Source organism: Saccostrea cucullata, unplaced genomic scaffold (genome assembly GCF_032062105.1).
Source record: "Saccostrea cucullata isolate Sc308-1 unplaced genomic scaffold, CSIRO_AGI_Scuc_v1 ctg1692, whole genome shotgun sequence".
In the NCBI taxonomy this organism is placed as follows: domain Eukaryota; kingdom Metazoa; phylum Mollusca; class Bivalvia; order Ostreida; family Ostreidae; genus Saccostrea; species Saccostrea cuccullata.
In genome coordinates this window covers 65,849-80,638 of record NW_026941198.1, presented here as the reverse complement: position 1 = coordinate 80,638, position 14,790 = coordinate 65,849, and the positions used below count along the sequence as shown (strand labels likewise).

The following is a 14,790-nucleotide window of genomic DNA, read 5'->3' as shown; positions in this document are numbered from 1 at the left end:
AATCATATATAGATAAAAGAAAAAAAAATCAAATTAATTGAACAACAATTTACCTGCAGCGAAATTCCATTAATTTTACCACAATGGCCAACAAAATTAAGCTGAAGTTAATTATTAATAGTTTATTGCAATCAATATAGAAACATCTCTTTGAATTCCGCTTCGTTTTACAGTATTCAATGATGCGTATCAACATGCTATGAACGCCCCGTCTGCAATAGTCATTTTCACTCTGTTGGAATCCTGATGAAATTATTAGCATTCTATTAATATAACAGAACTTTTGCATGATTATGATGCTCTAGTTTTCTGAAAACAAGGAACATATACTGATTATCATTCACAAGTGTATCTGCCGGTGCAAATTTTAATTGTCAAAGGACAAAAAGACCATTAAAAATATTTAGCATTAAAAACTCAACTTTGGAATCATGTAAAAAGCAATAAAGAAACAGTTTGAGGGTGAACTTCATTTAACATGGATAGGCGAAAAAAAACTTATTCTGATAGAGTCGCAATTAGAAATCAAATGTATTTTAACGAAAGCAAATCGGAATTTCTAAGTTTTTAAAAAAATAAATTTGAATATCGTCATTATTCAACCCCTTTCTTTAACGAAATACTATATAGTCAGACAGTTTAATATTTAATGTCACAGAAGCTCTTTCATTCCCTCGGAGATGCATCCTTCTGTATCATGTTAACTTTGAATCCGCACTGAATGAAGTTCAGCGCAAATGTAGGACTTCTTGTTAATCGAATAAGTTTAACACTGCATACAGTATGGATTAGATGAAATTCCGTGCAAGTACATTTTTTTTTTTTTGTTCATTGACAATGGTTGACAAACTGAAAGCTAGGAAAAGTATACCTATACTTGAAGTTATTAATATACTATGGAGGTAAATGTAAAACGTTCTTTTATTGCATATTTTTAAACTTTTTTTTTTTGTTTGTGATCAAATTTTTTTTTTTCATTTAAATCATATTCTAATCTAATTTTACAAAACAAAGTTTACTCACTCAATTTAAATATCTAATGCTTGCAAAAGACATTTTTTTTTCCGTCAGAGTCCTTAAGGATGTATTCTTATGATACGCGGAAAAAAACGTGCATTAAACTTTCCAAATGCTGATATTTTTTTGAAAGTGTTATATCCAAGGAATAATTTAAAGACAAGAAAAGTGTATGTTGGTGTTCATCTAAGAGAGATTCAACCCTTTGAACATAGGCCAAAATAGAGCATGGGGAATTTAATTAAAAATGCTACTAGACCATAAAATACCTCATAAAACTTATAAATACAGTGAATTAAAACTTAATTTGGCTTAAATTTACTTGAAAGTATTGCAAAGTTGGTTTTTAAGCAAAATATAAGCAATTAAATACCAAATAGATAACTTGTACCCAAAAATGTTGTTCACCCATGTAAAAATTAGGCACATTTTCCCCTATAAAATTGCTCGAAAAACCAAAGAAAAACATATTTCTACAATTAAACTTTTTAAGAAAATTGTTGTACAGTTTCTTTAGGTATTATGGCTCCTTTTCATAGCATGAAAAGTAGGGGTTAGTGTGCATATAAGAAAGTTTTGATATTTTTTATATCCCAACCCCCTGTTTCTTTTTCAGCATTTAATGAAAATAAATCCTTAAATACATGTATTACCAATAACATGTACATAGATCCATCAACCGCTGTTTTCTTATAACCTACGATAATAATATGGAAAATTAAATAAATAAGTAAATAAGTAGGGAATATAAAGCTTACACTCGCAACAAGTACGATTTTTGTGTGTTTTTATGGGTTTTTTTTTTTCAAAGGAATTAGATATCATTTTAAAGCGTCATTTAGATTTGACATAAAATTGGTCACATAATAAAATTCTATAATGCACGTCGGGCGTTATAGTATATATTTGATCATTAGCCGACTTCATTACATACATGTATGGTCTATACATATAATTACCATTTCTTACAAGGAAAAATTGGCACTTATTTAACTGTTTTATGGAAACGCAACATGACATACCTACAACGTTATGTGACGTCACAACTTAGAACTTTCCAATTACTGTATATATTAAAAACGAATTTCAATTTCTTTCATTAGTATTCATTTGACATAAGGAAAGTCATCGGCAAATGTAAATAATTTTACTTGAAAGTACTGTATATTTTTTCAGACAATATACAAGTACTATTAAGACTGTGTTTTAAATATTTGTAAATCAATAGCCATTTCATAAGCATTACGTTGTGGAAATAAAGATTTCATGGCAAACAAAAGTACCTGTGTACGCACTTCTTCAAGAAAGGAACTCATTAACTTTTTTTCCATCGTTAAGTTTTTAATAAAACATTGTTTATAGTTTGTTCAATGTTGATGACTTAGGATTGAACTTAATGTTTATTGCTCATTAATTCAGGGTTGTTGAAAAATCAATATCTCAGGGTTGTAACAACTGAATCTGTTTTTAATTAAGAAGGATAGTTCGGAGAAATTGAATTTTAAGAAAAAAGTGAATGCATGCATGCAACTGGAACTATGTTTAGTTTTGTTTTCTTTCTTTAGTAAATGTAACTGCACACTTAATTTCATAAACGATGTATAAGTTTAAACAAAACTAGAGATATTGTGAGCAGTAAGCTCAGTAAATTATACCCCCGCCTCCCATATGGTTATAACTGATGACAAAGTCCATGTTTCGCTGTGGCTGGGAAACCCAAAACATGTGTCGGATCAAAAAGTAAAATTGGAGGTGCACAATGACAATTTATATGGTATAAATATTCTGTGAAAATTTCATTAAATTTCACTCAGTGGTATAACAGGAGTTGTGGATAAGACATGGGTACCCTAAAGCGTAACAGACGAACGGAGTACAGCTAGACGTATAGATGGACGGACCGACGGATATACCGATTACAATAAACCCTCCCACTTTTCCCCACTTTTCAAGCGGGGGTATAAAAAAATCTTCTTGCCTTAAATCACAGAAATTTGAGTGTTTGAAAATTCCCGCTTTGAGATCTCCCATTTGATAAGCAAAAAAATCATAAACCATCGTTGCATATGTTTATTGATTATGGAAATATTTGAAATTTTGAAGAAAATAAGAAAAACAGATTTATTCTTTGACGCATTTCAAAACTCAAATATTAATTAACCAACGTCTTTGTTTAACTATCAAAACCCATCGTAGAAATAAAAGAAACTTCTAAATGCTTCTCTTGACCAAAATAATAGCATTTTCGACAGTTAAGTATAATACTAATAATTCGAAATTTTCAAAAAAATATTGCTCTTTGATACCGTTTATTCCCGCATTTTCAGAATTCAAATATATCCGGAAAAGTTTTATTACATGTAGAAATGCATCAAGAAAAACAAAACACATGAGGAAAACTTTTAGTAACAAATGTATAATCCTGGAAAGACAATCAATTCCATATCATCAAGATTTCAGTATGAACAACATTTTCATCAAGCCAAGATTCGAAAAAAAATTCAGTTTAATCAACATTTATTCAGGAAATGTTTTCCAAAGTCAGCCAAAATGTTTGTCTAAAAAGATTTTGATGCTTAGTAGCAAAAGAAACCATTGTTGTTGAACTGTAACCTGTTCTTGTCTAGCTATGTTTTGTAATCGTATGATTGTTCCTATTGTTAAATGAAAATACTGCATTCATCTTAATAAATTTTAATGAGATTTGAAAAATATTTCATTTAAGAGAAGATTATTTCGGCCATTGGCCATTGATGACCATCATTTTTGAAAAATTTAATTGACCTCTGAGACTCGGAGACTTATCACTAGAATTGACTTTCATATCAAGGAAGAAAATGACAATTTTGCTATAATATTTTAATAAACCTATGAATTCTTTTGCAGAAATTCTGTAACAGTCTCGGATGGCCTAAGGATGGAGAACAATACAACAAAGGGAAAGAAACGCTTCTCTTGATATGGGACGATCTGAAAAAATACGCCGACGAAAATCAGGTGAATGGGTTATTGACATCGTTGATAAAGAGAGAGAAGGTGGTAGACAGTATCTAAAAAATAAAATGCTTTTTCTTTGTTAATTACATGTATTAGGGGAATGAATGTCGCAGCTGTTACAGAAAAAAAAGAATTATAACCCGCGTCAGCGATTTATAATTTTTTTTTGTTGCAATTGCTACTACGTTGAATTCCGTATTCGCAGAAGACAGACATTTTTATTTTTGTTTCATCTGTATCTGAAAACATTCTAAGTAAAAATCAAATATGTAAAATATTGTATTATAAACGTATTTGTCATGGAATGCATAACTGATGAAAAGCCATTGTTCAAGAAATCAAAGCAGGTGGCTTCCTTAGTGTCCTTTAAGGTCTTCTTGACGGCAAAGGCCTTCAAAAAAGGGAAATTATATTCAGTTATTGTAAATAACTAAATAACTCGGCACAAATTGAAAATAATTGCAAAAATAAATTGCAGTAAGGACTAGATTTGGTTTTGGACAATATTTATCCTAAAAATCAAATTCTGTTAAAGGCATCTTAATAAATGATCTAGTAGGAATCTAGTAGGGATGTGCAGTGGCCTTTTTCACAAGAAATCTTACGGCTTCACGACTAAGACTAAAATTTCATGCTCTGCTCTTATTTTGTATTGTTTTATTGACTTTGAGATTGAATACTGTTCGTTATCTCCATATCCTTCTTCGGGAAAATAATGTAAATGAAGTATGATTACATGTAAAATATAAATATGTTACGTCGATGTCAGGAGTCGTCAGGGTAGCTCATTCGGTAGAGCATTCGCTCCGTGATCCGAAGGTGTTCGAATTATAGCTGCATGTTCATTTAGTACTCTATATTAAATACTAGTAGATATCAATTATACTCGCTCTCGGCTCTTTGGAGTGGAAATTGTGGGGCTTTTGTAGCTGCAGATCTGTAGCTCTCCGAAAAAAATAATTTGACAGACTGGAGAGCTACAGTGCCACCCACTGTAAAAGCTGTATATTTATTGCGCACAAAAAAGTGCGCTGTTTATCGATTTATTTCTCCACGTTTTTAAAACTATAATCTCAAATTATTACTAACCGTGTATTCCTCACACAATCTTTCACTGTTTCAACAACAAAACAGACCTTAAAGTTGTTGTTTATAGCCCTCCTGGCCCTGAAATCGAGATCATCGAAAATTTCGTCTGTTTATACAGTCATTTTGGTTTGTAAGGTTATTCGGCCCCATGCGCTTCGTGTACATGTCAAATACGAAAGTACTTGATAGAAGAGTATGGATTTTTTTTTTAATCTAATTTTTTTGCAATTGGGGTAAGAATTTGGAAAAATTAATCCATACACATGCGCAACTTCTTGTGCGCAATAAATATTCAATATATTTTTCGGAGAGCTAGAGTTCTGCAGCTAGGTCTTTTGGAGACCTTTTAAACCAATGCTCCTTTTAACCGGGACTATTGGCATGCTAGTCATCACTTCACAATTGCCCTGAGTGTTAAATTATGGGGCCCGATATAAAAGGTCGCAGTCGAAAGACACTCCACTTTCACTTTCTATATTTTACGTAGGTTAGTCCCGGCCGGGGATCGAAACCAAAACAACAGGATCGTGGAGCGAGCGCTTGACTGACTGAGCTACCGTACTTAACGACTATTGAAATGGCAGCCCCAAATATCAGACAGAAAGACTCAAATTGCGCGCGCACTCTATCGGGAGGCGCGGTACAAATGTCGTTCGCCGCGTTGCCACAAACTATGACGTAAACGTATATAGAACCCTCGGCATTAGAAGTACATGCAAGAAACATTGGTTTCTTGTGTCGGGATAAACATAATTATGATTTAGAATTTAGAATCCCCTCAATTTACTGTCTTTAAACGGATATGGAATTAATTTGGTTCTAAATTTGAACCCGATATGGTATTAAAACCATACAACAACATACAATCAATCAATCTATCAATCAATCAAAATTCAACAATGCACTCTTTTCGTCCTGTTTTCAGGATGATAAGGTCTCTAAAGATGAATGGGTTCAGATGTGGAGTGATTGTCTACAGTCAGTCAAACACGGAAAACCTTTTCCAGAATGGCAGCAGAGGTTCATGCAGTTCATGTTTGAAGTGAATGATAAATCAGGTCTGGTACTATATTATTTAATTATAAATGTGAACAATTATTAAAATACGTGTTTTTTTCTTTTATAACGTTGCATATTTTTCATTATTATTCAGGCTTCTTATATCGTTCTGTTAAAGATTCCACTTTATTAATTCTCTTAGGGTTTTGTTTTCCAATAATTATAAATAACAGACAATCAAAATTAGATTTCCAAATCCACTAATGTTTTCAAAACTTCTCAAACATCTATCAACATCCTATTCTGGATGACGTCAGAGCAATCTTTTGATAGATATAAACAGACAAATATTTTTGTCAATCACATTTTTAAGCTTCTGCATATGATTCTGAAATTCATTTCTTGGTTAAATATAAATATTGCAATTTCACAGTAGTCTGCCTAGCGTTGATTTTAAGTAATTTTGGTAGAAACATATTAAGCGTATGTATCTGACATTCCTTAATGAAAGATGCAAAATCTATACAATATATCCCGCTCGTCATATTCATATAAAGCACAGCCTTTTCTGGTTTACCATGCATATCTTGTCTACGACGAACTTCATGGGCGTTAAGTTTTGGCAGCAAAAAAAAAGTTAGAAACAGAGATCAGAACTTTAAAAGAATATTTTGAAGGCGGCAATTTCATTGGATAAGCGAAAGGTCGCTCTGATTTATATCCTCAAGGAGGAAGTTGTTAGATGTTCAAGAACAAGTAGCGGATTCAGAACTTCTTATTTAAATTAGATTTATGAATAATACCATGCAAAAAGTTATCATGTTTTATGATTATGTTAAAACCTTCATTTTAGGTGATAATGAAATTGATATAGACGAGTATACGACAGTATGGAATCAATCATATGGAATCCCCATAGAGGAATGTCGTCAAGCATTCCACAAGATATCTGATGTAGGTTATCATTTTGTATACAGTGAAACTTGTCTACCTGGGTGTAGTGTATTATAAAATCCTGCCTAATATGATAAGTTTAAATTGCTCTCTCTGGCTTTAAGCAAATTCAATTTAAAAATTATTGTATTTCTCGTAAACTTGTTTTATCCGGCCAACTTGTATGGAATCACTAGTGCAGAGGTAAGGTACAGTAAGAATGTGTTCATTCAAACCATGGAATGAACACAAATGTGGATGGGGTGTGAGGGAAAACCTAATATTTGATGCAATGTAATGTTGCGCAGTTAAAACAATTAATAATTAGTTTTACCTTCATTGCTTTACAAAACAAGTACATATATGTGTATCTGTAAACCAAGAAACGTTTGAATTAATATGCAATATTAGAAATATACAGCTTATATCATTTCGTTCTGTTACAGTCAATATTTTTTTAATGATAAACAATAAATTGTTTGGGTACAGTTCTACACGAACGTCATAGAAAAAAGGCTTAAAAGTCTAGTTTGAAAGAGGATGTTGCAGTAACTCGCGATTATTCCCATTATGTATCGAGAAGGGCATTAAATACATGTCTAAATATAGATGCAGCTACATGTACGTAGAGGACTACGGTGGATATTCCCCGCTTCTTCACAGTTTAGGTTTATATAATTAATGCATAGTTTTTTCTTATATAGGAACTGATTGGTAACTTTTTAGTGAAAGTTAACCATTATATTTTATTAATTTTTTTTAAAATCATGTGTACCACTATCGCGATTTTGTACGAGAAAGGTTAGAACAATAAAAACCACAATGGCTGGTGCACCCTGCACAGCATTTTGAAAGATACTCAGTATACTGTAGACATCGTGCAAAAATATTTTTCATGAAATAAAATGCCCCATAATCACACTGTTTGTGCTACATCCAAGACATTCCATTTGTTTCAAATCAAATCTTGGCTACTAAATAACAGACTGAATATAAATCAAAATGAGTAAACAACTGCATGTAAAAAAAAATTAATTATTTAAACAATACTTTAATTTCCAAGACAAAACTAAATAAAGCATTATATCATTTAAGGGGGCCGACTATAGTTTCCATTGCGCAATATTTCGCGCATCTTAGTAAAATGAAGCGTATTTACTGTTTTAATGCAACTTTTTTTGCTTAATTATTAAAATTAAACAAAATTAAGAAATTATAGGTATAAAAATGTTTTTACAATTTGATATAACTGATTTTTTAACCGATTTTGCAATTGATAGGTAGGTTGACGTCGTTGCAGTGTGTATTTGACGTTATGATAATCTGTAGTTCTTAAAGAAAGGGGTAAAAAAAATATTATTAAGGAAAAAGTAATAAACATACGCTCTTGAAATTTAAAACATAGTAATTTGAGAATATCTCCAATATTTTTATCATGTTTTCATGTGAATCCATTGCGTACGTCATATTTTGTAATACTCTATAAAAATAGTAAAATTTGCTAATTTCTTGCATTTTGAGATGCCCCCTCTGGTAACAAGACGGTAGAATTTTGTGTTTCTTACATATATTGTATAATATAGTATTACTCATCAAATATTATAGTTTGAACAAAATGTCTATTGTAGTATTTGTATAATTTGCTGTAAAGTGCTAAAAATTGGCATTTTCCTATACAATTCTATAGTAAATGTACCTGTATTTTGAGACGGTCCCTCAAAAATACCTGGACGGTAGATTTCCCCCAAACTTTGCATGTACACTGAAGTTAATGTAAGTTATATATGGTATAAAAATGACGAGTTTCGCTATTGTAGTTTTCACACAATAAAACTATAGTCGGCCCCATTAAGGTTTAAGTCACAGTATACCAAGGAAAACAATTTAAACCTGCAAGTTTAATATATAGTTATCCATTAACTTCTTGACTCTCTCTCTCTCTCTCTCTCTCTCTCTCCCTCTCTCTCTCGCGCGCGCGCCCCCGTGCACGCACACTTTCTATTCAAATACATATATACATGTACATGTAATTGCATTTCCATAGCAAATTTCCACACCAGGATTCGAACCCATGCTCTGGTTAAAAGTAATAGAAAGTAGTCCACCAGTATGTCCACTGGGCCATTTCGGACACGATAGTAAACTGTTCTTATTTAATGTACACATTCTGTATTCCATATGGAGAATAATTCTTATTCAATTTTTGCGTTTTTCAAAAATGTGTTTTGAAGAAAATTCCTGCCTCTTTGTGCTTCAGAGATCTATCAAAATTATTTTGTTTCAGGGAGGCAATTTTTCAGAATAATGGGGATTCCCTATCTAAAAAACGGAAAATCTTATATATTTTGTTGTGAGACTAATATAACCTTGTTTTGTTTTGTTTTGAACATATTTTATTGTATAAACAAAAGGATTGGAAACAAGTTCTTTCAACTTATGAGTTCCTCTCCTTAAATACATGTATAACTATATGTCATGCAATTAAAATACATGTAGTACATAGAAATTTAAATGCAAAAGAGATACAAGTGAAATATAACAATTTAAAATCTGCAGGATTCGTCAATAAATTTATGTAAAGCAGCAAAAATACATGTATTTGTTTCAACAGGCAAATTTAGATCACCACATAATAACAAATTTGTGTCAATATTGACCAATTCGTCAAGTAAAACAGGCGATTAAAAAGATTATTCCTAGCGTTTGGATAATTTCTGCAGGAAAAAAAGAAATGATAAACATCTTCATACTTTCCACATGAACATAAAGGGTTATCAATAATATTTCTTCTATGTAAATCATAGTTAAGTATACAGTTGTGTTTAAGTTTAGTATGGATTATATTGGTATATTATACTTTCATGTAAATTACTTGAATCTGATTCGTCGAGAAACATTTGATAAAAAACACTACTACCCGCTGAATAATGAAGCCACGCCCTCCTGTGTAGCAACAGTCAACATTGCTTGACGACGGGTGGTATTCCAAAAAATAGCGACTGCGCGGAATTTATGCGCGCACGGTTTACTGTAATATGTTTTTGTATAAAACATTCAGTATAATATAATAAATATTGCATGTAGTTGAGTGTAACATTGAAAATTTTCACCCCTCGAAAACCATTGTCAACCTCGGCTGCGCCTCGGTTGACAATAGTTTTCTTGGGGTGAAAACATTCAATGTTACACTCAACTACATGCAATATTTATATAATAACGTTTGCCAAATGAGAAATACATTGGGGGATTTTTTACTTCTGTAGTTAGGTTTTTTCGAAATGCATTGAGTGAGATAGCTTCCCTTGTTTCTGTCTTTAGTAAATTCCACTGTTTCACAGCGTCGGGAATAAAAGACCTTTATATAATTCTAATCTGCATCTTGGGGCAGCGTATTGTTCCTAACTACGGGTATTATATTTAGAAATGTTTCCACGCTTGTTTGGAACAATGTCATTTTTAAAAGTATTCAGGTACACTACCATTATGAATTTTGTACATCGTGGTCATTTTTGCATTATAGCGCCTAACTTTCAATGTTTCCCAGCAGTTTCAAAGTAAAGTATTTCTCTTGACACCACATGCCAATAGAACAAAGGTGAAAAATTGTAAATAAAAATTGATGTACGCAGATTTTAGGATAATGGATGTTAAGCAATGAGCAAGTTTTCTAAAAACATTTTTCGTTAGTTGCAAAGAACATGCGCATGGAAAAAAACGACCATAAACATGTTTTTGATGTACATCTGCCAGATAAATAAAAAAGACCGATTGCAGCACGATATTGTTCAATGGAGTTACCCATTATCTACCTTGTGATAAAAGTATATTTTAAACAAAAAGCTGCAATCGGTAGCTGCTAAATTTATGACACATTCCAAAACTACAGTAGCTGAATACACATATTTGTTTGCATGGCTAAGAAATTTAGGATATAATGCATGGTTCAAAATATTAACAAAAAAATAATAGAACGTGTAACACAAAGACAAAATAAACAGGAAAAACAAATGGAAAATGAATATATACATAGAGATAACGTAAATAATAATATACTGTAAAGTTTTATAAATAAAGGAACACGAACATTGTGTAAATGTGTTTAAAAGGTATAAATTTGTGGGAAAACGGTTAAAGTACACATTAGTCGAAATGGTATCTTCACAAAAACAAGTTGCGGAGTGGATATACAAAGTAACCAAAATGTATATACAGAATTGAATGAACAAGAGATGCAAATAATGCATAGGTATAGGGATTTGAGAAGTTTTGGATAATGTTGGTATAATCTAAATCATAAAAAAATAGATTAGATTGTAGCTATTCTTATGAATGACATTTGATTTTTAAGGTCATATTGAAATACTTGTCAGAAAGGGTTGAAAGTTTGTCATTAGAGGATTTTGCGGGAAAAAACACCTACACTGCCTCCTGGATTTCATGTCCGAATTTGACTAAGTCTGATTCGTCTCTGATGTGATGATACTTATTGCGATTGTCTTTGACAGTGATTTTTCCATTGGAGGATCGGGCATTTTTGAGGCGATTTTTACGGCACAGTTGTCGGCACAGAAAGAGCAGTCTGAATATAACCTTCATTTTATCTCAAATTGGAAGTCAATACACAGCTTCCAAATATTGTTCCTCATTGTGCTCTATATACATGTACTGTTGTATTTGGAAAAAAAATTAATATCAGTTTCTGTAACATAATTTTTTTCTTTTAATATGCAACACATTTAGGGGAAAAAAACAAAATAACTGCAACACCCTCTGTATATAAATTCTAGTTTGAAATTTAATATCATTTTGGGGATTCTGTTCTATGCGAATTAAAAAAAACTGAAATCGAAATTAGTTGTCGTATGGATTAATCAATAACACTTTGCTTACGACCGTAGATAAGTTGGATTGCTCAAGATGGTATTTCAAACTAGAAATTCGATGCTTTCTCGGGCGCCCGCTCTCAATTGTACCTGCCCATTTCTTTGTCTGTCAAACATATTTTGACTGTCAGAGATTTAAAATGACAAAAATTAAGTGACATATTTTCAGTGATGCTAGTAATTATAAGAGCTCCTTGGTCTTATACGAGCAAGCCATCTAAAGCATGCGCGGATCTAGAGGGGGGTCGGGGGGGTCAGGACCCCCCTGGAATTACAAGGTTAAAAATGTATATGCTAAAGCAAGAAAAAAAGTTACCTTGGATCCCCCTTGGAAAACGCTGGTAAACTTGATTATGTGTGAAATGGTTATGAAAGTGAAAGATTTTCGGGAATAGAAGTCAGAGGCAATAGAAGTCAAAGAATCCCTCCCCCCCCCCCCCCCCCCCCCCCCCCGAAACGGTATTTTGTTGGTGTTGTTTTTTTTTTTTTTTTTTGCTTGTCAAGAAATTTCTGGGATTGGGTTTATTTTTGACTGGGTTGGACCCCCCCCCCCTTCCCCCTGGAAAAAATTCCTGGATCCGCGCCTGTAAAGTAAACAAGAGGATTAGTCATTGTGTGATAAATATAAAGTCTTCCTTTATGTTTTTTTTGTCATAAATTCAGCAGGAATTTACTATTTTTTATCTTTTGAATATAGTATTAGGATACATATATTCCTCTTTTATCACGAACATATTTTTTTCAGGGCAAGAACATCACAAGAGAAGTGTTCGAAATGCTTTGGATAGAGTATTTTGTTTCAAATGAAAGGGTGGCAAGGGGTAATTACCTCTTTGGCATTCCAGACTTCATTTGAAATTTACATCGGCCAATGTCAGATTTCTGTACCAAGAGAGGTAACCTGATTTGGGTTTCCTCTTTGAAAAATTTAATTCAGTTTTTGAGTTGTCGCTCCTTTCAAAACAGAGAAAAGAACCGCTACGCCCGATAATGTGTAGCGAGAAAATATTTTATTTTATTTTATTTTTTCACATTGTAACTTATACCTCAAAAAAAAAATTATATAGATCTATATGATTGTATTTTCTTTATTGATTGTTAAAAAATATATTAAGCTGAAATTGAGTAGAAATAATTAACTTGCCCTATTTCTTGGAAATTGCCAGATTTTGTTGGAATAGAGATTTGTTTTTCGGCATAAGAACGAACGATAACTCTTGTTGTATACAGGACGAACGATAACTCTATGACGAGAAATAATGTGCTCTTAAATTTGTAATATTGTCTCTTATTTATTGTAGAAAATATTCATATTGTATTAAAATCCTAGAACTTTTTACTTTTATACATTTGGTATGTGTTCTATGTAGTAAAAATGTATAATGCATTATTAAATCACTTAAAACTATAATTTACTTTCACTCTTTTTTTAGCGGACATTACCGACAAACTGAAAAAAAGAAACCTTCGAATACAGGATGTTAAATTCTGTGTAAAATGGAGTTACTTTTGTTTTTTACCGTATTGAATATACAGATATTGAGGCCTTTTTCTAGTATATGTACAATTTACATGCAATGGAGGTAAACTTCGGATTATGCAGGAAATAGGTTATTTCTTGTTTTACGTTCTTCGTAAATTTTTTTCGTTCGAATTTAGACGCTACCACTTACAAGATGGGACTAAATGCAAATCTATACCAGTACTCGGCATCCAGAGCCATTCATCAGTGAGGAATCTTTTTCCTGTCAGTACCTACTGCAATACGGGACCTCAGTTTGGACATTTAGGTCTTATTCGAACGACCGGTCTCAACGTACCGATTCGGGATTCGAACCCGCGACACACGTTCAATATAAGGATCAACTCACTGCTTCGTAACTCTTGAACATTAACAACTGCATCACACATATAAAATTCGGAATTCTTTTTTTTTTTTTTACAAAACTTCCCTAACCACACGCTTAATTATCAATTTTCAAAAAACAACAAATTGACTAAAATGTCCGCTCCTGAACACATTTACAAATATTTTTTTTACATAGAAATGCACTGAAACGTTGGCGGCATATACATTTACGTTTTATGAAGCAGCTGTTCAAGAAATAATAAGATTTTTTTAAAACGACTCTGCAGCGTAAAAATCCTTTGCAATATATTTTTTTCACAACCTTCTTTCGTGTAAGTTGAATGCAGTAAAAAGGCACGAGGCATTTTTATTTAAATGATTTTTTTTTTTGCCCTCCATTACGTAAATGACAAAAACAACGATGCATGACCGACGTGCATACAAACAATGTTTATATCAATTCCCTGACAGCAAAATTTGCTTATGCTAGTCTTTCACTTGCCTGAATCCTAAACATTAGGAATAATAATGATCATTGGTGAAAAAAAAAGCAGGAGACTGTTAGGTGCATTTTGTTGAGAAGCAAATTTAGAGTCTATAATTTTAACGTTTATAAAACGAATCAGAAGGCACCCCCCCCCCCAACCCAAACCCCACCCTTAACACACACACATCTAAAAAGAGATTCCCTTCAAAAAAAAAAAAAAAAAAAAAAAAAAAAACTCTTCTTCAAATGCTCAATTATTAATTCATCGAAACAGCATTGCTCTAAAAATTAATTATACATAATATTAATTAACGTTGTCTAGAAGTCTGGAAAAATTAACTGGATTATATTCGACCAGGTTTGATTTTTATCGCTCGGAATGGGGAAGCGGATGTTACATGTATCATTTCTTCAAATATTTCTTGATGTAATTATAGAGTTAACTTCAGGTATGTAAAGTTTTCATGTATATTTAAGTAATGAATATGTGATCAGCTACATGTACACTCTCATTAAAAAAAAAAAAAGAAATGTTC

The 14,790-nt window shown here is 32.2% G+C and overlaps 1 protein-coding gene across 2 annotated transcripts in view; it reads left to right on the top strand.

The window, feature by feature from the left end:
* The window catches only part of LOC134257389 (sarcoplasmic calcium-binding proteins I, III, and IV-like), a 31,053-nt gene extending 17,724 nt beyond the window's left edge, over positions 1 to 13,329 (top strand). For both annotated transcript variants that reach the window (XM_062740015.1, XM_062740014.1), the window contains exons 4-7: positions 3,904 to 4,014; positions 6,029 to 6,161; positions 6,956 to 7,056; positions 12,664 to 13,329. In XM_062740015.1, the coding sequence (XP_062595999.1) occupies positions 3,904 to 4,014; positions 6,029 to 6,161; positions 6,956 to 7,056; positions 12,664 to 12,774 (456 nt within the window). In that variant the 3' untranslated portion in view covers positions 12,775 to 13,329. The remainder of the gene's footprint in view (positions 1 to 3,903; positions 4,015 to 6,028; positions 6,162 to 6,955; positions 7,057 to 12,663) is intronic.
* Positions 13,330 to 14,790: the final 1,461 nt, after the last annotated feature.